General features: G+C 39.0%; 2 protein-coding genes and 1 long non-coding RNA gene across 3 annotated transcripts in view; 2 read left to right on the top strand and 1 right to left on the bottom strand.

Annotated features, from left to right (window-relative positions):
• The window catches only part of Intu (inturned planar cell polarity protein), a 42251-nt gene extending 39158 nt beyond the window's left edge, over positions 1–3093 (top strand). Inside the window, exon 16 of the mRNA XM_090356976.1 lies at positions 1652–3093. Coding sequence (XP_090213102.1) covers positions 1652–1763 — 112 coding nt within the window. The 3' untranslated portion in view covers positions 1764–3093. The remainder of the gene's footprint in view (positions 1–1651) is intronic.
• A 6125-nt stretch (positions 3094–9218) lies between these two features.
• LOC150047528 (uncharacterized) lies at positions 9219–10753 on the bottom strand. The gene is made up of 3 exons (XR_016539454.1): positions 10678–10753; positions 9732–9826; positions 9219–9296 (listed from the first exon to the last, which is right to left on the bottom strand). It is a non-coding gene; the product is annotated as an uncharacterized LOC150047528 (long non-coding RNA).
• Positions 10754–10924: 171 nt separating this feature from the next.
• On the top strand, positions 10925–24586 carry Slc25a31 (solute carrier family 25 member 31). Its single transcript, XM_090356603.1, has 6 exons — positions 10925–11270; positions 14901–15028; positions 19941–20058; positions 20650–20804; positions 23042–23167; positions 24181–24586. The coding sequence occupies exons 1-6, from the start codon at positions 11033–11035 to the stop codon at positions 24379–24381; spliced, it is 966 nt and encodes a 321-aa protein (XP_090212729.1). The 5' UTR covers positions 10925–11032; the 3' UTR covers positions 24382–24586.
• The last annotated feature ends 295 nt before the right edge of the window (positions 24587–24881 follow it).

Here is a 24881-nt window from a genome sequence, read left to right as displayed (position 1 = left end):
GCTTTGTCAATTTAGTAAAGGGATTACATGTACTATATGTCATATGTAAAATGAAAGATCACATTAGAAAACTTAGGATCATTTCAGAGTGTCTTCAGATCCTGGCTTAGGAATCAGATTTTGAAGGAAATGTTGAGCTACTAAAAATTCTTGGGAGCTGTCAGAGGAAAAGCCAGAATTACATAGGACTGAGATTGTTAGACAACTACTACACAGCACATAGTTTTATGAGTTACCCAAAGTATTAATTCCTATTTACTGGTTTTTAATATATTCCCTTGTAACTGAGTGTGTAACCCACTTGTGTTGAAAACATCAGGCTAAATTTAACTCTAGTCTAATCAGAGTTGGGCTTTTGTAAAATTAAGCCGAAACAACCTATGGAGTGGTGGAAGGAAAGGAAAAACTAGAGACAAAGAGGTACAGTACATTTACATGCAGGTGTGCAGTATAACTAAAACAACTAGGACAGAAATATCCAAAACATGTTGAACTATAATGCTGAACCACACAGAAGAGAACTTTGAAGAACATCAGACAGAACTATAACCTTATTTAAAATATTCCATTTATGTACATTAGGACTCAGTAATTATTTTTTTCTTTAGCCACTAGATCTTCCTGCCTCACCCTCCCAAATGTTAGGATTAGGTATGTTCCACATCACCACCACCACTACCAGCCCAGCTTGAGATAAGAAAACCAAACAGAATTTTAGTAGTAATCCTAATCCATTACTATCTGCAAGAAAACGGGCCATACAGAATGTTTTAAGGATAATTAAACTTTTGAAAGTAAATAGCAATAGGATATTTATTAAATATTGTGTTTTAAGTGATGCGGATACATTGTAGCTCATGTCTGAGATCTGAAGATCAAGGTTCGAGGCCAGCTCAGGCACAAAAGACCTGAGACTCTTATCTCCAATTGACCACTAGAAAACTGGAAGTGGGGCTGTGGCTGAGAAGGTAGGGTGGTATCCTTAAGCTGAACAGCCCAGGGACAGCACCCAGGTCCATAGGTAGCGCGGTAGTCTTGAGCTCAAGGGCTCAGAGACAGTGCCAAGGCCCAGAGTTTAAGCCCCATAACTGACAAATATATATATATGATGCTGTTGGCTATACTGTAATAATAATGACTGGCTTAATATTTTAAAATGGAGTGTGACAGTATGTGATATAAAATAGTATATGTGTGTGTGTATGTGTGTAACTGCACATTTCGTGCGTGTGCTGATATTAGCTTGAACTGAGAACATGAGTGCCCTCCCTTACCTATTTTGCTCAAGACTTGCACTCCACCACTTGAGCCACACCTTAACTTCTAGCTCTTTTTGTTGTCAATTTGAGATAGGACTCTTACTCACTGTCCGATCCCCGTGGCTTCAAACCACAAGCCTCAAATCTCAACCACTGATGCTAGGATCCTGAGTAGCTAGGATTCAGGGTTCAGCCACAGATACCCCACTAGAATAGGGTTGTTAAACAATAAAAATAAATTAAGACGTGATTGTTTTATTTAGAAATATAGTTGCAGCCTCCCTGATGTACATTTAAAGTAGTTCTATAATTTTTAAACAAAAATTTCTAAAGTTGGAAGATCTATTTTGTCATTTTAATTTCTGAAATAAGTGTGTTCTTTTCTTCTGCAGGAGACTTTTTCTTCATCCAAAACCTCAGGAACTTTATGTCTGCTTTCATGACTCTGTCACAGAGGTTGCCATTGAAATGGCTTTTAAACTGTTCTTTGGCTTAACCTTGTAGCTCTGCTTTTGTGCTCAATAACATATGGAGTATGGAAAGTGTTGAAGGGCCGAATTTATCATGTAGTGACAAGATTTAGCTTTTCATTGTTTGATAATTGAATATAATGTCAAGTATTGAGATGAAATTGTTTGTATTTATGCATCAAATGTATGTAGAACTGAAAGATACATGATCAAAATATGAATAAGAGATTAATTTACTGCCATGTTGGTGTGTAATATTAATTTATTCACTAATTTGAAATAATGTGAAGTGTTTTCTATTTGGCAAGTTTATATATAATGTATTTTTAAACTAATATTACTATCTAGTGAAAGGATTATGAAGTGGGAAGGAGGAGACTGAGTTTTATTAGTGTTAAATCATGAGAAAGTCCTTGTACCTCAGAATTTTCATATATAAATGTGATTATTGCATTGTTTTTAAAAGTTCCTCTTAAGTAAAATGATACACATTTCAGTATCTGCATTCTGACTTCTCCATTGGTAAAATAATTTTAGTAGACGCTTAACTATAAAAGAAGGTAAAATGAAAATCAAACTTAGTTTTTATTCAATCTCTACTGTTTTAGATAAGCGAGGTTGACTAAGATTTTTATTATGAACTTTGGAGATTTCAGTTTTTATCCAAGTACATTCAGGTATGCACATACATTTTATACAGCTTTAGGAAAGTTGTACGTAAATATTTGGGGGGGGGGTGTCAGTCCTAGGGCTTGAACTCAGGGCTTAGGCACTGTCCTTGAGCTTTCTCAACGCTCGTGCTCTACCACTTGAGCCACACAGCATCACTTCTGGCTTTTTCTCTGTATGTGGTACTTTGTGCATGCTAGGCGAGCACTTTACCACCTTAGCACTAGGCTATACTCCCTGGACCAGTTATATGTAAATTCTTTAAAAAAGAAAATACTAGCCAGGTATTGGTGGCATATGTCTATAAATCCAAGATACTGAAGGTCATGATTCTAAGCCAGCTTGGGCAGAAAAGTCTGGGATAGTCTTATCTCCAGTTAACCAGAAAAAAGCCAGAAGTAGAGGGGGTGATTCAAGTGGTAGAGTACCAACTTTAAGCAGAAAACGCCGAGCAATTGTGTGAGGTCCTAAGTTTAAGACCCAGTATTGGTATACACATGCGCACACTCACACTTACACACACACACACACACACACACACACACACACCATATTAAAAACACAGGTACATAAATACACACACATACACCATATTAAAAACACCAAAAATCCTAGCTAAAGAAAGTAAAATAAGCTGAACACAGTGGCTCAGAGACAACACCCAGGCCCATCAAGTCTCATGACTGAACAAAAACTTTAACCAAAATTCATTTTGTTAAATGTGTTTATTAAATGTCTTAAATTTCTGGATATGTCTCCTAAAATATCATGAGCAATTTCTAAGACTGACATTATTAATAAAATTAACTAATGCTCATCTTAGGTTTCCAGAGAAAACAATCTAGGATTTAGTATTTTAACACAGGAAACTTGTTTCATTTCAGTTGTGGTGTTAAAGAATCATGAGACCATCACTCAATAATGGAAATAAAAAGGCAAAGTGTAGTAATGATTTTCAATGAGAATCATTAGCTATATCTTGTACATGGTTAATTTCAGTGTTGCTTAGGCACTGCATTTTGGGATGGAGGGATGCCAGTCCTGGGCTTGAATTCAAGGAACTACGCAATTTTCCCTGAGCTTTTTTGCGAAGGGTACCACTTTACCACTTGAGCATGGCTCCACTTTGTGGCTCATTGGTGGTTTACTGGAGATAAGAGTCTCACAGACTTTCCTGCCAGGGCTGACTTCAAAGTATATCTCAGCTTCCTGAGAAACTAGGATTATAGACCTGAGCTATTAGCACCTGGCTAGCACTGCATTTTTTTTTTTTTTTTTTTTTTGCCAGTCTTGCGCTTTAGCTCAGGGACTGAGCACTGTCCTTGGACTTTCTCAGGGTTAGAGGTCTACCACTTGAGCCTCAGCACCACTTCCAGCTTTTTTCTATTCATGTGGTACCAAGGAATCGAACCCAGGTCTTCATGCATGCTAGGCAAGCACTCTACTACTAGGCCAAACTCCCAGCCCCTGGCACTGCATTTTTAAGAAGTAAAATCTTTTTATTTTAGACAGGTGCTGGTGGCTCACATCTGTAATCTGTATTCAGGAAGCTTAGTTGTGGTTTGAAGCTATCCTTTGCAAAAAAAAAAAGTCCATAAGACTTTTTCCTCCAATAAACTTAGAAAAAGCTGGAAGTGGTGCAATGGCTTAAGTGTTAAGAGTGCTAGCCTTGAGCAAAAGAAGCTCAAGGATAGTGCCCAGGCCCTGAGCTCAAGCCCCAGGCCTAGCATGCATACACACATACACATACACATACACATTCTCTCTCTCTCTCTCTCTCTCTCTCTCTCTCTCTCTCTCTCTCTCTCTCTCTCTCTCTCTCATTTGTTTTTTTTTTTTGGGGGGGGGGGTCAAGAGACTTGAACTTTGGGCCTAGGCGCTGTCCCTGAGCTCTTCAGCTCAAAGCTAGCATTCTACCGCTTGATCCACAGCACCACTCTGGTTTTCTGGTGGTAAATTGGAGATGAGTCTCTTGAACTTTTGTGCCTGGACTGGCTCTGAACAGCGATTCTCAGCCTCCTGAGTAGTGCCCAGCTATACAAATATCCTTTTCATCTCCGGGTGATATTAAAGAAATCCTTATGGGTAAACTTATCTAATTTTCCAAATATCCTCTGATTAAAATCTAAAAGTAGATCAGTCTGGTTATTGAGTAGTAAAATACCTGTTATTAAATTAAGGGAATCAAAATGATACCTCAGATACTGCTAGACATACGCTTTGGCAGAAACAGCCACAAGGTGGATTTGTTAGCATCCTATTAATGTTTCCTTTCTATTTCTGTCTCCCATGGTTTTCAGCCAATAGTATATAAAAATAATAAGCCAAGGCCGGAAGTTTGGCCTAGTGGTAAGAGTAAGAGTGCTTGCCTAGCATGCACAAGGACCTGGGTTCAATTCCTCAGTACAACATAAATAGAAAAAAGCCAGAAGTGGTGCTGAGGCTCAAGTGATAGAGCTGTAGACTTGAGAAAGTCCAAGGACAGGGCTCAAGCCCTGAACTCAATCCCAGGACTGGCAAAATAATAATAATAATAACAACAACAACAACAATAAGCCAGGGCCAGGAGTTTGGCCTAGTGCTTGCCTAACATGCTCAAAGACCAGGTTCAGTTCCTCGGTACCACATACATAGAAAAAAATGCTGGAAGTGGTGGTGTGGCTTAAGTGGTAGAGCACTATACTTGAGAAGGCCCAAGACTGGCAATAATAATAATAAGAAGAAGAAGAAGCAGCAGCCAGGTACCAGTGGCTAACATCTGTAGTCCTAGCTACTTGGGGAGGCTGAGATCTGAGGACTGATGTTGGAAGACACAGCCTTGGCAGGAAAGTCTGTCTCCAATGAAGCACCAAAAAAAGCCAGAAGTAGCTAAGGGACAGCGCCCAGGCCCTGGTTTCAAGCTGTAGTACCAGAGCAAAAAAATAAAAATGATGAATGGTAGTCATATCTATTATATACATAAGATGTGCCAGTTACTTTGAAGAGAGGACATATACAACATAAAATGCCAAAGCAGACAAATCTAGTAACTTGGTTTGTCTTTTCTATTTGTACTAGAAATATGTTAATATTTAATATGATAATATCAATGGATTATTGTGTACCTCTAACAACTCTTTAGTTTTGCAGTACTAGGGTTTAAAATCAAGGCCTTAAGCTTGCCAGACAGTTCTCTGGACATTGGGCTATACCTCCAGCCTCACTATTTCTCTTTTGGGATGAAATGATATTCTTTTGTTGCTCTTGTTGTACTGGTACTAGGGTTTTGAACTGAAGACCAGGGCCCTCACTACCCCTTAACACTTACTACTTCAGCCACAACTCTATTTCTGGCTTTGATTTCAGGCTCCTGAATTGCTTGGATTACATGTATAATTACATTGAATCACATCAACACCCACTAAAAGCTGACTTTTTTTTTAACATCCCCTAGTAGGGGCTGGGAGTGTGGCCTAGTGCTTGCCTAGCATGCATGAAGCCCTGGGTTTTGATTCACTGGTACCATGTACACAGAAAAAAGCCAGAAGTGGTACTGTGGCTCAAGGGGTAGCATGCTAGTCTTGAGAAGGCTCCAGAGCAGTGCCCAAGCACTGAGTTCAAGCTCCAGTACTGGCAAAAAAAAAAAAAAGCTAGTGTCTTACTGCTGTCAAATTTTTCTTAATCCCAAGGAAATACATTTCAACTCAAACTTCTTTTCTCTTTCTTTCTCTTTTTCCCTCCTTTTGTCTTTTTTTTTTTTTTTGCTTTTTTTAGTTTTTGTCAGGTCAGTAAACTGTGTTCAGTAATTTTGTGGTAGCTACTTTAAAAATATTTCTAGTACAAATGAGAAATTTTATGAAAGCAATGTGTGAAGTTTGTCTGCTTTGAGTATAATACATTGAATGCCATCTTGACATAATGACTGACAAGTATCAGATATGATTACTTTCTATTACTAAATATGCATTGGATGAAAACCATAGTAGTCAACCAAATCATACCTGCTACTGTACATGTTTAAATCAAACTTATAAAAATATGTTCATCCTTACATAATTGGAGAACAATAATTTATATTTGAGTATTTTACAACATTAGGTGCTATTTAAAATTTAACCTATATACTAAATTATATGAAATAATTTAATTTTGTCACAGTGTATTTCTATATTCTATACATTTATGGATATTTTTATAGAGTTGGTAGTTTTAAATAAAAGTGCTTTGGAAGTTTCCCGTTGTATTGCCTTTTCATGACTTCGTCTAACAAATACTAAGAATTTTCTATCCTCTGACAGTTCCTACACTTCTGGATGCAGAAGACATAGCAAGGAACAAACTAGCTAAGGATTCCTGCCTTTGTGGAATTATTTTTCAATGACACGGGCAAGATATGTCAAGTAGAATGCTAAATGTCAAGAGAAAAAAGTAGGGTAGCAAGAAAAACAGAATGTGAAGTTGACGAACAAGATGCCAAAAGCTGCTGAAGTGACCTCAAACCTAAGAAATTTAATAATGATGATATCTAAGGAGAAATGAGTAAATACTGTAATGATCCAGTGTATTTCTAATGTCAACATAAATTATTAGAAATTTTTCCCTACTGAGTTAGTAAAACTTACTAATACAATGCATAAACAAACATGTTTAACTCCAAGTTATGAAACTTGGTATCCCTTTACATTAAAAAGCTATATTTCAAATAAGCACTTTCATTTTGGTATGTCTGATACCAATGTACACATATAATAAGCTTAATCCTACAAGCTTTATAACTATCAAGTCTATGTATTGGTGGCTGTAGGGGATGAGAAAATTGCCCTGGTAAGCAGCACAACACTATATCCCCATAATAGTAGTTGGGGGTCCTCATGGCACCTTAAAAAGATAGTTGCATGGGGCATGGTGGCTCAAGCCTGTAATCCTACCTACTCAGGAGGCTGAGATCTAAGAATCAAGATTCAAAGCCAGCCTGGCCACAAAAGGACCTGAGACTGTCTCCAATTAACCTCTAAAAAAATGGGAAGTGGGGTTTAGCTCAGGGTTAGGGCAGTATCCTTGAGCTGAAGAGCTCAGGGATAGCACCCAGGCAGAGTTCAAGCCCTATGACCCACAAAAAAAAAAAAAAAAAAAAAAAACTTGCCTAAAATGATTCAAGTAATTTCTCCCATAAATTTTTCCTTATGTACTTGTTAACACTTTGTGTTTCCTTAAAAGAGACATAAGCCTTTCATTTTTTCAAGATGTTTGAAAATAAGTTCATACTGGAATTGGTGATACACTTTACAATGTAGAGTTTTAGGGATCGTGCATTAACAAGTTTTCCAGTGGCTGCAAATTCAAATATTCGTGTACAACTAATTCGTATTAATCTCAGAATAATGACAGTGCAGTTGCTTCTGGAAGGTTAATCTGGCAGCATCGTTTAAAATGGAGATAAGAGTTGAGTAGCCCACTGTGAAAAAGGAGCAAATCCAAATATAGTGTACCAGTTTGATTTATCAATTGGTTTTATGCAAAGTAATAAAAATATTAAGATTCCTGAACTAAAAAAGATATTAAAAGATAGAACTTGAGTCTGAAGATCATAAAAGTCAAAAACTTACCTCATAATAGGCGTGGTTCAAGATTGTTCAGGTTATATCTGAGCATACAAAGTGAGAGATATTGGGGCTGGAAGTTTGACATGGTGGTAGAGTACTTACTTACCTAGCATGCATGAAGACACGGGTTCGATTCCTCAGTACTAAATACATTAAAAAAAAAAAAGCCAGAAGTGGTACTGTGGCTCAAGTGGTAGAGCTCTAGCATTGAGAAAACCCAAGGACAGTACTCAGGCCCTGAGCACTGAGACTGGCCAAAAAAAAGTGAAAGAGAGTAAGAGAGCTATTTACTGGAAACAGTTTAAAAATGAACTCCACGGGGCTGGGAGTTTGGCCTAGTGGTAGAGTGCTTGCCTAGCATGCACGAAAACCCAGGTTCAATTCCTTGGTACTACATACATAGAAAAGTCAGAAATGGTGTTGTGGCTCAAGTGGTAGAGCTCTTGCCTTGAGAAAGCCTAAGGACAGTGCTCAGGCCCTGAATTCAGTCCCCAGGACTGGCAAAAACAAAAACAAAAATGAACTCCAGGCTGGGTGCTGGTGTTTTATGCCTATAATCCTAGCTACTCAGGAGCCTGAAATCTGAGGATAGAGGTTCAAAGCCAGCCTAGGCAAAAAAAAAAAAAGTACATAAGACTCTTACCTCCAGTTAACCCCCAGGAAACTGGAAATGACACTATGGCTCAAAGTGGTAGAGCACTAGCCTTGAGCAAAAAAGTCAGGGATACTGCTCAAACCCTTAGTTCAAGCCCCATGACCAAAAAACAAAACAAAATAAAAAACAGGAACTGGTGTCTTAAGCCTGTAAATCCTACTCAGGATAATAGTGGTTTGAAGCCAGCCCAGGTTAATCACCAATTAACCTCATAAAAACTGGAAGTGGATAAAAAAGCTGGGGACCGTACTCAGGCCCTGACTTCAAGCCCCACACTGACAAAAATTAATTTAAAAATGATGATATATGTTACCATAGAGGGATCTCCAGGTTACAGTAAATGAGAAAAGTAGTAAATATACATGTGTATTCTGAGTGTTCTTGACAAAACAAAGTTTGAATCTGATAGCTTCCAAGTAAATTCCCCAAATACTGTATAAAAGTTTCTATCACTGACACTCTTCATAGACTACATGAGGCTAAAACGATTTTCTTAATTATACTAAGACTTACTTACAAAAGTTTCACTTTGGGGCTTGGAGTTTGGCCTAGTGGTAGAGTGCTTGCCTAGCATGCACGAAGACCCGGGTTCGATTCCTTGGTACCACATACTTAGAAAAAGCCAGAAGTGGTGCTGAGGCTCAAGTGGCAGAGTTGTAGCCTTGAGAAAAATCCAAGGACAGTGCTCAGGCCCTGAGCTTAAGCCCAGGACTGGCAAAAAACAAACAAAAAATTTCACTTTGTTTATCCTGAATATACAATGGTGTTTTTCATGCTGCATGTATAATACTACAACAGGCTTGAGCACAAAAGCAGTACTGTGTAATCCAATTGTCTTTCAAGCCAAGCATTAAAAATTACTGGTCTTGTGCTGGGAGTTTGGCCTAGTGATAGAATGCTTGCCTAGCATGCACAAAGACTCGGGGTTCAATTCCTTGGTAACATATACATAGAAAAGCTGGAAGTGGTGTTGTGGCTCAAGAGTTACAGTGCTAGCCTTGAGAAAAGGCCAAGGACAAAGCTCAGGCCCTGAATTCAAGCCCTAGAATTGGCCAAAAAAAAAATTGTCTTAGCTTAAACTGATGGTGGTTCATACCTGTAGTCCTAGCTACTCAGGAAGCTGAGATCTTAGGATCACAGTTTGAAACCAGCCCAGGCAGAAAACTCTGTGACACTTCTATCTCCAATAAACTGCAAAAGAAAAATGGGAGGGAAAAAGTCAGAGGTAGAGTTGTGACTCTAGTGATAAAGCCCTAGCCTTGAGCAAAGACTCGGACATTATCTAGGCCCTTGGTTCAAGGCTCTCTCTCTCTCAATTCTTTCTCTCTCTCTCATACACACACACACACACACACCATGCTGTTCTTGTCACTACCTTTTTATTTTGAACTTAAATTCTTTCCAGTGTTAAGTTGATAAATGTAACTTTTTGCCAGTTGTGAGGCTTGAACTCAGGGCCTGAGCACTGTCCTTGGACTTTTCTCAAGGTTAGAGCTCTGCCACTTGAGCCACAGCACCACTTCCAGCTTTTTTGTTTATGTGATACTGAGCAATGGAACCCAGGGCTTCATGGACACCAGGCAAGCACTCTACCTGAAGCCACATTCTCAGCCCTCAACTTCAGTAATTTTAAGAGTGCAAAAGGCATCCTATTATATAGGAGTTATTTTTAAGTTATTAGTCCTAAAAGCCTACACATTAAAATTACCTGGGAAGTTTAATAACGACAGGTTTCACTTCTCGTTGCTATTTAATGTTTAAGAGTAACCTACATCATCACCTGAAAACACCACCACCGCCATTCTCCTATCCCTTTTTGTGTTGGTTGAAAACCATTTCTGAGGATAGAAACACAAGTAAAACATAGAAAAGGGGAAGGAACATTTTGAAGTAACCCCTGGGAGGATAACTTGCAAAACCCAACTGTGAGAAATCATCCATGCTGATTTCTAAGAGAAGATGGGTGGGGGAGTGGTAGCTCTAAAAAATAAAACTCAACTTGAGGGCCCATTGCTCTGCCCAAGTTTCTACTGCTAAATTACCTTCCAGTCAAGCCCTCCGCCTTCAGAAGCTTTCCTAGCTGGAGGGCCGGGCGGGGCGGCCGGCCGTGGTCCCGGCTGGAGGGCCCGGCGCTCGCCCAGGGAGGCCCCGGGGCCCTCGACGTGGAGTGGCGGCGACGCTTCGCAGGCCCCGCGTGCTGCCGGGCCGCCGGGTGTTGGGGGTCACGTGTCGGGCTGGCGTCCGTTAGACGCGCCTGCGCAGCTCTTTGGTTGTCGTCTCCAGGCGCGCAGATCTCCCGGCGTCCTCAGCGCCACTTTCCCGCCAGGACCCAGCCGAAGCGGTTTTCTCACACCCGGTTCCGACCTGCGACTGCCGGTTTTGACGACGCCTTCCGCCATGCAGCGTGAGTCCGGGAAGAAGAAGCCAGAAAAGGGGGAGAAGCTGTTTGACCCCGTGTCGTTCGGGAAGGACCTGCTGGCCGGCGGCGTGGCGGCGGCCGTGTCCAAGACGGCGGTGGCGCCCATCGAGCGGGTGAAGCTTCTGCTGCAGGTGCAGGCGTCGTCCAAGCAGATCAGCCCCGAGGCGCGGTACAAGGGCATGGTGGACTGCCTGGTGCGGATTCCGCGCGAGCAGGGTGCGTACCGCAGGCTGCGCCGGCCGGGCCCCCGCCCCGCCGGGCCCCGCAGCCGCGCTGCTGCCGGAGCGGACGGAGCGGACGGTTGCGGAGCCTCGGCAGGGCCCCCCCGCCTGTTCGGACTGGCCTGGAAAGTCGCCGCCGACCGCTCCTCCTCCGGAGAGAGGGTGGTGTCGCGGGGGACTGTGTTGTGAGAAAGGCATGCGTTATGGGTGCCTGTCTACCGACGTCCCGCCGGGGACGTTAACTGCGGAAGCTGAGGTATTCCCATCTGTGTCACGCGTGAGCGCTACCCAAAAGACCCGCAGGGCAGACTTATTCCTCGTGATTTTCTTTCAAAGTTTGCTGTTGGCTGACGCCCGCAGATCCCAGCTACTCAGAAGGCTGAGATTCGAAGTTTGCAGTTCGAAGCTACTTGGGGCGTGAAAGTCTGTGAGGCTCGAGTTCCCTCCATTTAACCAGCGGAAGCCGCAGTGGAGGTGGTCTCAGTGTGACAGTGCCAGGAGTGAAAACAATGAGCAAAGCGCAAAAGTTTTACATTAACAGTAAAATGACCAATTTCTCTTTTTTGCATCAAGCCCTTTACGTTTTAAAATTTATTCATCATGGATTTTTTTTGTGAAGGCTGAAATGATTGGAAGAAGTTAATTAAAATATTTCATGGAACATTGCTGAAAAAAGCAGGCTTTTAAGTTAACTAAGGCTCATCAGAAATCTTAGCCAAATCTTACCCAAATTTTATTTGGGTCCTACTGGGGAGAAAATCCATTAAAAAAGAAAATAGAGCTATTACATTTTAGATAAGAAACAGGAAGTTATTTTATCTACACACAGTCCTTTATTTTACTGCTAGGGTCATGGTCTCCCCATAAAAAGTACCATCTCGGTACCTAATCTACTCCAGAGGCTGGGACAGGTGCATAAATAGAAAAAAAAAAATGCCTGGCCAGCCCAGGGAACCATGATGTTAACTCTGCCTCTTTAAAAGAAAACTTAAAATATACAAACCAAAACAATACCTTTTTTCCCTGGGGATGTAGGAAATCTTGGAAGTATGTGGACTCCTGTGAAATTTTAAAAGCATCTAATTACATTTTTAATTTTCCACCTGAGAGGGAGGCAGAGAGATTGCAAGTTCTAGGCCAACATGGATTATATAACAAGATATGTTAAATAATAATAATAATGATAATAATAGGGCTAGTAATGTCGCTTAGAGATAGAATGCTTGCCTAGCATGCATGAAGCCTTGGATTCCATTCCTCAGTACCACATAAACAGAAAAGTTCAGAAGTGGTACTGTGGCTCTAGTGATACAGTGCCAGCCGTGAGCAAAACTCAGGGACAGTGCCCAGGCCCTGAGATCAAGCCCCAGAACTAGCGAGAACAACAACAACAATATAATAATAATGATAAAGAATGTCCGTATGGGAGCTAAGCTCACATCTTTTGTTGTAAGTGGTTTACATCTCCCTATTCTCATTCATTTATTAAATTTCCCATTCACTCCAGGTATTGTACATGAAAGACATTTGCATCTCTCCTGGGCTGTATTTATTCCAAGACCCTTACAGAGAAGTCTAGGTCTTTTTATTGTTAGTACCTGTTAGGCATGTAAAGTATTCTGGCCACCTTATGATGATCTGTGCTGGTTTATTTTGTATTTTAAATGTTTAGAAGTTTTGTGTGTGTGTGTGTGTGTGTGTGTGTGTGTGTGTGTGTGTGTGTGTGTATGTACACGCGCACATACATGTCCTGGGGCTTAAACTCAGGGCAACACTCCTCGCCCTTTTGTGTTTTTTTTTTTTATTGAACAGTTAAGCCAAAGAGTATTCAGATATGATTCTTGTAACTTTAGTTGTGTTTTGTTGTTATTGTCTCTGAACTTTTTTGCTTAGAATTAGCAGTCTGCCACTTAAGCCACAGTTTCACTTCCAATGTTTTTGTAGTTAATTGGAGATAAGAGTTTCAAAGACCGTCCTGACTAAATTGGTTTTGAACAAAAATCCTCAGATCTAAACTTCCTGATTAGACAAGATGACTGGTATGAGCAACTGATACCCCCTTTGAATTAATTTTATATATTATTCTGATTGCTGCTTTCTTTCTTGTACAAGATGCAATGATTTTTAAAAATCAATGTAATATGGATTATGCTATGGAATCAGTAGTTTACAACATGGAGGATGTTGTCACCTAGAAGCATTTTGGAAACTTGTAGGGACTTAGTACAGAGGGATGTAATACTAAACTGCAGCTGGGAGTGGGGCCTAGTAGTAGAGTGCTTGCCTAGCATGCCCGAGGACCCAAGTTCCATTCCTCAGTACCACATACATAGAAAAAAGCTGGAAGTGGTGCTGTGGCTCAGGTGGCAGAACTCTAGCCTTGAGAAAGTCCAAGGACAGTGCTCAGGCTCTGAGTTCAAGCCCCAGGACTGGCAAAAAAAAAATCCTAAACTGCAGTGATACAAAGTGTAAGGATCAGGAATTCTATGCATCCTGTGCAGATCACACTTATACAGTATTATCTCCCACTGGAAAAGCTTGTTTATTATTATCTAAGCCTAGCAACTAACTCAGATTTACTTCTGAACTATCTGGGCATACAAAGCTTTATAAATTGGTTACTTTCTGTTGAACCTTTATTTGTAAAGGATTGTTTTTTTTTTTCCAAGTTTTTACTAGAAGTATCCTATTTAGACTATCACGAACTATTTGATGATTTTCCATCTAATAAAAACAACCAGGATTCCTGAATATCTAACTTACGTAGTCTAGGGAAGCTCTAGATTATAATGATAAGTATGAATTTCATAGTTACATAGTTGTACATCATGAATTATAAGAGTTGGTCAGTCATAGGAAAGTAAGATGAGAAAACCATTGATATCCAAGGTTTCTTTGGAGGACAGAAGTACGGCCTGTGGTAGAATACTTGATGTAGCATGCACAAAACCCTGGGTTTGATTCCTCAGTACCACATATACTGAAAAAGCTGGAAGTGGTGCTGTGGCTTCAGTGGTAAGGTGCTAGTCTTCAGAAAGGAAATTTTAAAAAAGGTTTCTTTCATGTTAATGCAGTAATTTCAGATCTCAGCCTCCTGGGTAGGAGGAGTTCAGGCATGAGCCACTGGTACCCAGATGAAGATGAAGTAAAGATTGCTAGCCTTTGAGAAATGCCTAGTGAGCTCTGCTTTTCTATTACTAAAAAATGCTATTGGGGCTGGAAGTTTGGCCTTAGTGGTAGAGTGCTTGCCTAGCATGCATGAAGACCCAGGTTCGATTCCACAGTACCACATACATAGAAAAAGTTAGAAATGGTGCTGTGGCTCAAGTGGCAGAGCGCTATTGAGGAAAAAGCCCAAGGACAGCACGCAGGCCCTGAGTTCAACCCCAGGACTGGCAAAAACAAAACAAAAGAATGCTGTTCAACTGATAATGCTTTCCATAGATTTTTAGTTATCCAAAGCCCTTTATTTGAAATTAACAAAATTGAAAGAGGCTATATAGTTAGAAAAATGGTTCTTATGGGAAGAGTATGCTTCTAAAATTCAAAGTCAAAATTTTGAAACCAGATATTCTTTAATAATAATGTATTACAGGTTTATATACTTACATGTTTACCTCTGTAGGTTTCTTCAGTTACTGGCGTGGCAATTTGGCAAATGTTATCAGGTATTTTCCAACACAAGCTCTAAATTTTGCTTTCAAGGACAAATACAAACAACTTTTCATGTCGGGAGTTAATAAAGAAAAACAGGTATCTATATTTCACTTTCTCTAATAATTTGTAAGAAAACGTTGCATTTAACTGGGCACAGTGGCTCATACCTGTAATCCTAGCTACTCTGGAGGCTGGAGATCTGAGGATCTTGGTTCAAAGCCAGCCCAAGCACTAAAGGTTGTGAGACTCTGATCTCCAATTAATCTCTAGAAAAGGGGAAGTGGGGCTGTGGCTCCAGGGGTAGGGCCATAGCCTTGAGCTGGAGAGCTTAGGGACAGTGCCCGGCCCCAGAGTTCAAGCCCCATAGACCCCCCCCTTACATCTCCCCCCAAGAAAAGAAAAATCATTGCACTTGTCTTGTGTTATTTTATTTGTGGAGAAGTGTTTTAATGATGGAAATAATAAAATAAGAGGGGCTGTGAATGTGACTTAGTGATAGGGTGCTTGCCTAGTGTGCATGAGCCCTGGGTTGGATTTCTCGGCACCACATAAACAGAAAAAAAAAAAAAACTGGAAGTAGCTTGGTAGCTGAGGTGCTAGAGTGCTAGCCTTAAGCAAAAGAAACTCAGAAACAGTGCCCAGGCTCTGAGTTCAAGCCTCAGGAATGGAAAAAAAAAAAAGAGGTAGTGAGTGCTAGCCTTGAGAGAAAAAGCTCAGAGTGCCCAGTTTCTCCCTCAATTTAAAACCTACTACCAAAAAGATATAAACATATAATAGATAGATAGATAGATAGATAGATAGATAGATAGATAGATAGAAAGAAAGATGGAAATCTGTTAGCTTTAAAAGTTTCATTGAAGCCAGGATAGGTGGCTCACGCCTGTAATCCTATAATCCTAGCTCTTAGGAGGCTGAAATCTGAGGATCAAGGTTCAAAGTTAGCCTCGGCACAAAAGGACCAGTTAACCTCTAGAAAATGGGAAGTGGGGCTTGGCTCAAGGGTAGGGCAGGAGCCTTGAACTGAAGATCTCAGAGATAACACCCAAGCCCAGGGGGCGGGTAATAGCCTTGAGCTGAAGAGCTCAAACAGCTCCGTGGGTAAGTTCATGCCCATGACCCACCAAAAGAAAAAAAAAAAGGTTTCCTTGAATCTCTTATATCTTTAAAAATAGAGAAATCTTTTTGTTGATAAATGTAATTTTCAGCTTATAATTATTTATTTTCTTAAGCATGAAAACTAATCAAGAAATACATATTTCCTATCACTAAGGCAATTTATTTCCTAAAAAATGAAATTATTTCTTCTTTGTGAATCAGTATGTGTTTAGCTGCTATTAAAATGTGTGGGAAGACCAAATCATCAGTAGGAAAATGATACATTTAAGGTAGAAGATTCTGGGTTTTTTTTAAAATTGAAAACACTTTATTTTGCAAGCTGTATAAATTACATATTATTTGTCCTGATTTTCTGTTTGTATGTGTCCAATACACTATAATTACCTACATTATTTCCAAGGTATTTCTCTCTCCCTGACAAAATCTCTTTTCCCTCCCTCTATTAATCCTTTCTGTCTTCTTGTTCCTAAATTCCTACCTCAACCATGCTATTGGAGCAGGTATTTGAAAAACAACTACTGAGTTGGGTGCTGGTGGCTCATGCTCTAATCCTAGCTACTCGGAAGACTGAGATCTGCGGATTGTGGTCAGCAAAGGCAGAAAATACTGAGATTCTTACTAACTAGATTTAGGACTGGGAGTTTGGCCTAGTGGTAGAGTGCTTGCTTTGCATGGACCCAGGTTTGATTCCTCGGTACCACATACATAGAAAAAGCTGGAAGTGGTGTTGTGGCTCAAGTGATAGAGCTATAGCCTTGAAAAAAATCCAAGGACAGTGTTCAGGCCTTGAGTTCAAGCTCCAGGACTGGCCAAAAAAAAAAAAAAAAAAGCTAAATCTAGGGGTGTGGCTCAAATTGTAGAGCACCAGTCTCAAGCAAAAAAAGCTAAGCAAGAGTGCAAGGCCCTTTGTTCAAGCCCCAGTATCAGAACTCACACATAGGGATATCAATGTGTGAGAAGTAATACTCCTACTATCTGGCAAATATAACTGTAACCCCTCTATATATTACTATAAAAAATAAAGAATTCACACATAAAAATAAATTAAAACTGCAACATTTGTTTCCTTTAATTTTATTTTCTTAAATTGGTATATGAACTCTGGGCTGAGCCCCCGTCCCTGAGCTCAAGTCTAGCACTGTACCACTTGCACCACAGTGCCTCTTGTGATTTTCTGGTAGTTAATTGGAGATGAGAGTCTCATAGACTTTTGTGCCAGGGTTGGCTTTGAACTGCGATCCTCAGCTCTCATCCTCTTGAGTAGCTAGGATTACAGGCATGAACCACTGGCGTCTGGCTTGCTTTAATTTCCTTTTATACTCATTTCCTTTTTTCATACATTTATTTCATTTAAAATATTTATGAAATGCTTTTCACTGCCTTTTATGTTGCGGGCCCCAAAGGCAACTAAGAAAATTCTCTGGAGTTAGAATTCTATTTGGATTAGGGTTCTGGCACTGTTTATTTAGTTTCTGTTTGTTTTTCAGAGTCACCTCTCTAATTTCTCTAGTTTCCTCATCTGAAAATTAGATATAATGATATCAACTACAAACTTTTTCTAGCCAGTCCTGGGGCTTGAACTCAGGGCCTAAGCACTGTTCCTGAGCTCTCTCTGCTTGAAGCTGGCACTTTACCACTAAGACACACACCAAGTCCGTTTTTTTCTGTGTATGTGGTACATACACAGGACTTTGTGCATGCTAGGTAAGCACTTTACCACTAGGTCATGCTTTGGGCCTCTACTACATACTTTTATTGTGCGGTTTATATGAGTTTATATTTGAGGTGTTAAGCATAATATTTTGAAAAAATTAATGAACAAGCCATTTGAGACTGGTCAATTAAAAATTTTTGTAAAGCATGAGAGCTTCTAAGACACCATCAGACATACACATATATCATATATGAATTGTTGTAGTAGAAAGAGGATAAACAGGAAGAGAGCCTTTTATTTTTTCCAAGTCAGGGGGCTGTAATTCGGGGCCTGAGCACTATCCTTGGGCTTTCTCAAAGCTAGAGCTCTACCACTTAAGCCACAGCACCACTTGCAGCTTTTTCTATGTATGTGGTGCCAAGGAATTGAACCCAGGTCTTTGTGCATGCTGGGCAGGTAACTCTACCACCAGGCCAAACTCCAGGACCTGGAAGAGGGCCTTTTTTTTTTTTCCTTTTTGCCAGTCCTGAGCTTTTAGTTCAGGGCCTGAGCGCTGTCCTTGGACTTTCTCAAGGCTAGAGCTCTTCCACTTGAGCCTCAGCACCACTTCCAGCTTTTTTCTATGTATGTGGTACCGAGGAGTTGAGCCTGGGTCTTTTTGCATGCTAGGCAAGCATTCTACCACTAGGCTAAACTCCCGGCCCCAAGAGAGCCTTTTTATTAAAGAAAATGATCTTAAAATTTGTCAAATCTTAGGAGTAAAATGGACATCCAGATTTAGAAAGCTTTAAAGACCCCAAGCAAGATCAATTTATAAAATAATACTCAGAGCCACATTATTATAATTATATTAAGTCAAACCCAAACACTCTTGAAAGCATCCAGAAAGAAGAAAGTCATGTGTAAGAGCCCTTATAAACCTATGAATGGGGTAGGGATAAGACCTAAGTTTGCCTCACAAACATGAGGCCCTGAGTTTAAACCCCAGAACTTCAAAGTGTTTTTTTTAAACTTATATGAATAGAATTCTCAGTAAAACTATCATTAATCTACTGTTATCTGTTCTATGATACACACACACACACACACACACACACACACACACACACACACACACACACACACACACACACACACACACACACACACACACCAGGCACTGGTGGCTCATGCCTGTAATCTTAGCTACTGAAGAGGCTGAGAGAGATCTGAGATTTGCTATTTTAAACCTAGCCTGACAGGGCAGGGGGAAAGTCCATACAATTCTTACTTCGGATTAAATGAAATTAAAGGACTCTAGCATCATAAAAGCATGCAGGTGCAAATGTTGTTGGAAAAGGAAAACACAAATTGAGAATATTCTAATAATGTAAAGATTACATAGACATTATTTTTTTCAGTATTGGGGATTGAACACAGTAGCTAGACAAGCAAAGTCTACCACTTGAGTCATGCCCCTGGCCCTAGTTTGTTTTTCAGTTATGGTCTCACACTTTTACCTGGACAGCCTCTGATTACAATCTTTTAATTCTAGTGTATCAGCATCTAAACTACATCTTACCTGAGGAGATAGAGTTGGGCTAGATAGAAAGAAAAAGAGTAATATAATGGTGACATTGATCAAAAGGCATTGAATGCGTAAAGTGGCATGTTAAATTGAATTGTACAACTGTTGAGAGATGATGATTTAATAAAAATAAATAAGCAAACTGTCTTCCAGAAAACAACGGCTAGGGACTAGGGGTATATCTCAGTGTTGCAGGCATTACCTAACATGTGTGAGGCCTTGTATACCACTCCCAACATTATAAAAAAAGATTACACAGGTCTGAGGATATGTAGGAAAATATTTTAGGTAATATGGTATGCAGAATTTCAGACTTTTGTTTTATAAAAGCAGCTTGTAGCCACACTATGGTGCCTCTTGGTAATCCTAGTGTGTTAGGAGGCTGAAATCTGAAGATCAAAGTTCAAAGCAAGCTTGGGCAGGAAAGTCCATGAGATTCTTACCTCCAATTAAACACCAAAAAGCCAGAAGTGGATCTGTGGCTCAAGTAATAACGTGCTAACCTTAAATAAAAATTCTTCAGGATAACTCCCAAGCCCTGAGGTCAAGCACCAGGATTGGCATACACACATAAAATAAATGCCTTGTAAATCTAGTTTTATTTTGTAAAATGAGAGTTTATAGATATTTTTAACTAATTCTGTAACTAAAATCTATTAATTATGTTTCAGTTCTGGAGGTGGTTTTTGGCAAATCTGGCTTCTGGTGGAGCTGCTGGGGCAACATCCTTATGTGTAGTATATCCACTGGATTTTGCTCGAACCCGATTAGGTGTTGATATTGGAAAAGGTATGAGATTTTTATAAGTATTGTTTCTGTTATGTACTATGGAAGTATGCTGTATCATTATTGTTGCTGGATATAGTCTAAAAGTTTTATTCCCAAGAAGTTTAGAGTTACAGGGTCAAACTATGTGACTTTTTAAAAAATATTTCCTTATACAAAAACAGGAATTAGATCATTACAATGAAAAGCTAGACACAAAGACTGCATATAACTTGGTTTCATTTTTTTTCTCTGAGATCTCGCCCTATATCTTAATCTTGTCTCTTATATGGTTACACTTAAGTAGTTTGTACAGGTGATTGATTCCCTTTTCTTTTTCCCAGGTTTTTTTTTTTTTTCGTAGTAACTTCTGCCAACTTTAGCGGAATGTCTCAATTCAGATTGCTTGAATTTTTATGATAAACTAATAATTTCAGGTCATTTTTTGTAAAATTCTACAAGAAATCTGGGTTATACTTTAAAAAAAATTGGAGGTTCTTGTTTGTATCTTCATGTTAGATTTCAAGTTGGCAGTTTCAGTATTTGGTTCACTTTGATTAAAATGTATATTTAATGTATAGTATTACTAATAGTCTCAAATGCTTTTATTTTTAGGTCCTGAAGAGAGACAGTTCAAGGGCCTAGGTGATTGTATTATGAAAGTAGTAAAATCAGATGGAATTATTGGCTTATACCAAGGATTTGGTGTTTCAGTTCAGGGCATTATTGTGTATCGAGCCTCTTACTTTGGAGCTTATGACACAATTAAGGTAAATTGAGGACTCTAACTTCTATATATTAGATGAGTGATTTATTTCTTTTTATTGTTCTAATTGTAATATATTCAGCATATATGATCCTTTTTATCTTTTTTTTTAAATTTTTCCTGGTACTGGGGCTTGAACTAAAGGAGAGGGATCTCTCCTTCAATCTCTTTGTGCTCAAGGCTAGCGCTTTAATACTTGAGCCACAGTGTCATTTCTGACTTTTTCTGAGTAGTTTATTGAAGAGAAGAATCTCATGGACTTTTTGGCAGGGCTTGCTTTAAACCTCAGTCCTCAGATATCAGCCTCCTGAGAATCTAGGATTCTAGGCATGAGCAACTGGTGCTTGGCCTTTATGATCCTTTCATATAAATTTTTCAATGCTAAAATAAAAGAGAGGATATTCTATTTACTCATGCCTAATTGCCATACCTGATTGAATTTTAAATATAGTGTGGATCTTTATATATAAAATATATATCAGGGGCCAGGAGTTTGACCTAGTGTTTAAAGTGCTTGCCTAGCATGCACAAAGACCTGGGTTCGATTCCTCGGTACCACATACATACAAAAAAAAAAAAGCTGGAAGTGGTGCTGAGGCTTGAGAAAGTCCAAAGACAGTGCTCAGGCCCTGAGCTCAAGCCCAGGACTGGCAAAAAAAAAAAAAAATATATATATATATATATATATATATAATCAAAGTATCAGGCCTCTGTGATATTTTCACTGTTTGTACATCATGTTGCCAGTAGAAATTATAACTAATTAAGCCTATATCCTACTTAAAATCTTTCCATAAAGGCATCTAACATTTCATATTTTACTTTAACATTATGACATAGATGTTTATTACTTTTTTTATGCCAGTCTTGGGGCTTGAACTTAGGGCCTAAATACTGTCCTTGGACTTTCTCAAAGCTAGACCTTTACTACTTGAGCCACAGCACCATTTCTGGCTTTTTCTATGTATGTGGTACCAAGGAATCGAACCCCAGGTCTTCATGCATGCTAGGCAAGATCTCTACCACTAGGCCAAACTCCCAGCCTGGTTTATTACTTTTTTACATAGAAATAATCAATTTACTATTATAGTTGTCGAAAATGTAGAAGGTTTAGTTAATTAATTAAATGCTACTGTAACTTGGTTATCTACTGGATAGCTTTAGATTCTGTGTTTTGTTCTCTAGGTTGTCTTGATTTTTGCCTCTTTATTTCAGATTTTAATAACACTTCCTTTAAGGAAAAGAAAGATCATGTTAATGGCTGTTTTGAACTACTAGTTTTAGAAATCTTATACTGTTTAAGTTCTGGAATAGCTTAAAAGTTCTATTTGGAGGACAGGTAGCCTGGGAATGGTTAAGTAATTTACTTACAAAATAACAAGCAAGCCAGGTGCCAGTGGCACATACTTGTAATCCTAGCTAACTCAGGACACTGGGATCTGAGGATCACAGTTCATAGCAAGCTTGGGCACAAAAGTCTGTGAGACTCTTACCTCCAGTTAACCACCAGAAAACTGGAAGTGGCACTGTGGCTCAAGTGATAGAATGCTAGACTTGATCTGAGGAGCTCAGGGACAACACCCAGGCCCATAATGCCCCAAGACCGACAAAAATAAGCAACAGGCAATAACCCTTTGTCTAAAGCACTGCAGCAAAATCCTTCCGAAGGGAAATAATGAAATTAATATTAGCATTACTTAGTATAATGTCATTGAGTGCCATTTTTATTGTTGTCTAGAGAGATTAGTTTTAGCTTTTAGAGAAATAAATTGATAGAATGTCTAGTACATGTACCTAATCACAGAAAATTTTATGTATACTCTTCCTCTGCTTTTTCTGTTATCTCTGATAGTAGTTGTGAAATGTACGAATGTTTTTTCATTAGAGATTTAAAGCTAATCATCAAATACCATCTGTTGATGAAAATAACACTCATTCTTTAAAATTTTTTTTCTACTTCATAAAACTGAGTCATGGGAGATTTGCTTTGGTTACTGGCTGTTACATTCCCAGTTTTAGGTGCCATTAGTAACAAATCCCTTGTAAGATCAACTATGCTCATTTTTATAAATATACCTTTGAAATTTAGTCATTCTTTTTGCATCTGCTGCTATTAAATCCAACTAAATTTATTTTATTTTACATATAATTATACCTCATACATTTATAAAAGTTCTTTTGACTTAAGAAGTTCACATATTGGAGAAACTTAGTTACTTGATACATTTTTTTCTTTTCTAGGGTTTGTTACCAAAACCAAAGGAAACCCCATTTCTTGTCTCCTTTATCATTGCTCAAATTGTGACTACATGTTCTGGAATACTCTCTTATCCCTTTGACACAGTTAGAAGACGTATGATGATGCAGGTATTTTATATTTAATTTGCAAACTTAGGTGAATATTCTAGTACTAATGTACATTTGTAGTTTACTGAAATTTCAGAGATATCTTCACTGAAAGATAAATAAAAGATAAATAAATAATGTACTATTAAATTTTTATATAAGTGTTATATTCTTTTGCATCCTAAAATGGTATCAGCCAGCTGAGCTACTTATCTGGCATCAGAATAGAAATGTTTTCTATTTCAGAAGCATACATTGCTTGGAGGGTAGAGGTGGATGGTAGAGATTGTGTAAGTTATGTCTATCTTAAACTGGAATATTAAATTGAGTAGAATAAGTCCATTTTCAAGCCATTGACATAATTATTACTTATAGTTTATTTTGATAAAAGCAAACATATCTGAATACTTAATATAGGCTACATTTTGGTAACATTTTGCCAGCCCTGGGGCTTGAACTCAGGGCCTGAGCACTGTCCTTGGGCTTTCTCAAGGCTAGTGCTATACTACTTGAGCCATAGCACCACTTCTGGCTTTTCTATGCATGTGGTTCTGAGGAATCTAACCCAGGTCTTTGTGCATGCTAGGCAACCCCTCTACCACTAGGCAAAACCCCTGCTAGGCAACCACTCTACCACTAGGCAAAACCCCTGGCCCTATTTTTTTTTTTGTCAGTCGTGGGGCTTGAACTCTAGGCCTGGGCACTGTCGCTGAGCTCTTCAGCTCAAGGCTAGTGCTCTACCACTTGAGCCACAGTACCACTTTTGGTTTTCTAGTGATTACTTGGAGATAAGAATCTTATAGACCTTTGTGTCGGGGCTGGCTTTGAACCTCGATCCTCAGATTTCAGCCTCCTGAGTAGGTAGGATTACAGGCATGAGCCATTAGCACCCAGCAAAAGCTATGAATGTTTCTAACGAGTAGGTAAGATATGTCTACTAACTCAGCATAGTGTTACTTTTATCTATCCTTATTGCTGCTAGAAAGCAGTCTTAAAAGATATTAATACAAAAGTATTTGTCTGTCTTTATACAGAGTGGTGAGTCTGAACGGCAATATAAAGGAACCTTAGACTGCTTTATGAAAATATACCAGCATGAGGGAATTGGTGCATTTTTCCGTGGTGCCTTCTCCAACATCCTTCGTGGTACAGGGGGTGCTTTAGTGTTGGTGTTATATGACAAATTTAAAGAATTCCTTAATATTGATATTGGAAGTAGTTCATCAGGAATTTGAAAAATGCATTAGTTATTAAGCATACAAAGTACAGCTATGTGATAGTGTATTTTTATAGTGGATTATTACTATCAGTATTTCTTACAGTATATTAATTCTGTAATAAAGCATAAGTCTTTCAAGGATTTAAATATTAAAAATCAGAAAAATGTGAATTTCCCTTCCATTGCACTCATTTTCAGTGAGAAATTTTACTTTTATGTAGAATATGTTGTTTCTGTTAATTTAAAATTCTTTTCTTACATGTATGATCAAAATTAAATTACATAATGCTGAAAGAAGCAACAATCTCCTTTATTTATTTATTTATTTATTTACTTACTTACTTACTTACTTACTTAGACAGTCCTGGGCTTAAGCCTGAGCAGTGTCCTTGGATTTTCTCAAGGCTAGAATTCTACCACTTGGGCCTCAGCACCACTTCCAGCTTTTTTCTATGTATATGGTACTGAGGAATTGAACCTGGGTCTTTGTGCATGCTAGGCAAGCACCCTACCACT

This window comes from Megascapheus bottae, chromosome 23 (genome assembly GCF_031878675.1).
Source record: "Megascapheus bottae isolate mThoBot1 chromosome 23, mThoBot2.hap1, whole genome shotgun sequence".
Lineage (NCBI taxonomy): Eukaryota > Metazoa > Chordata > Mammalia > Rodentia > Geomyidae > Megascapheus > Megascapheus bottae.
The sequence above is the reverse complement of the archived record's forward strand: the minus strand, read 5'-3'. Positions and strand labels throughout refer to the sequence as shown.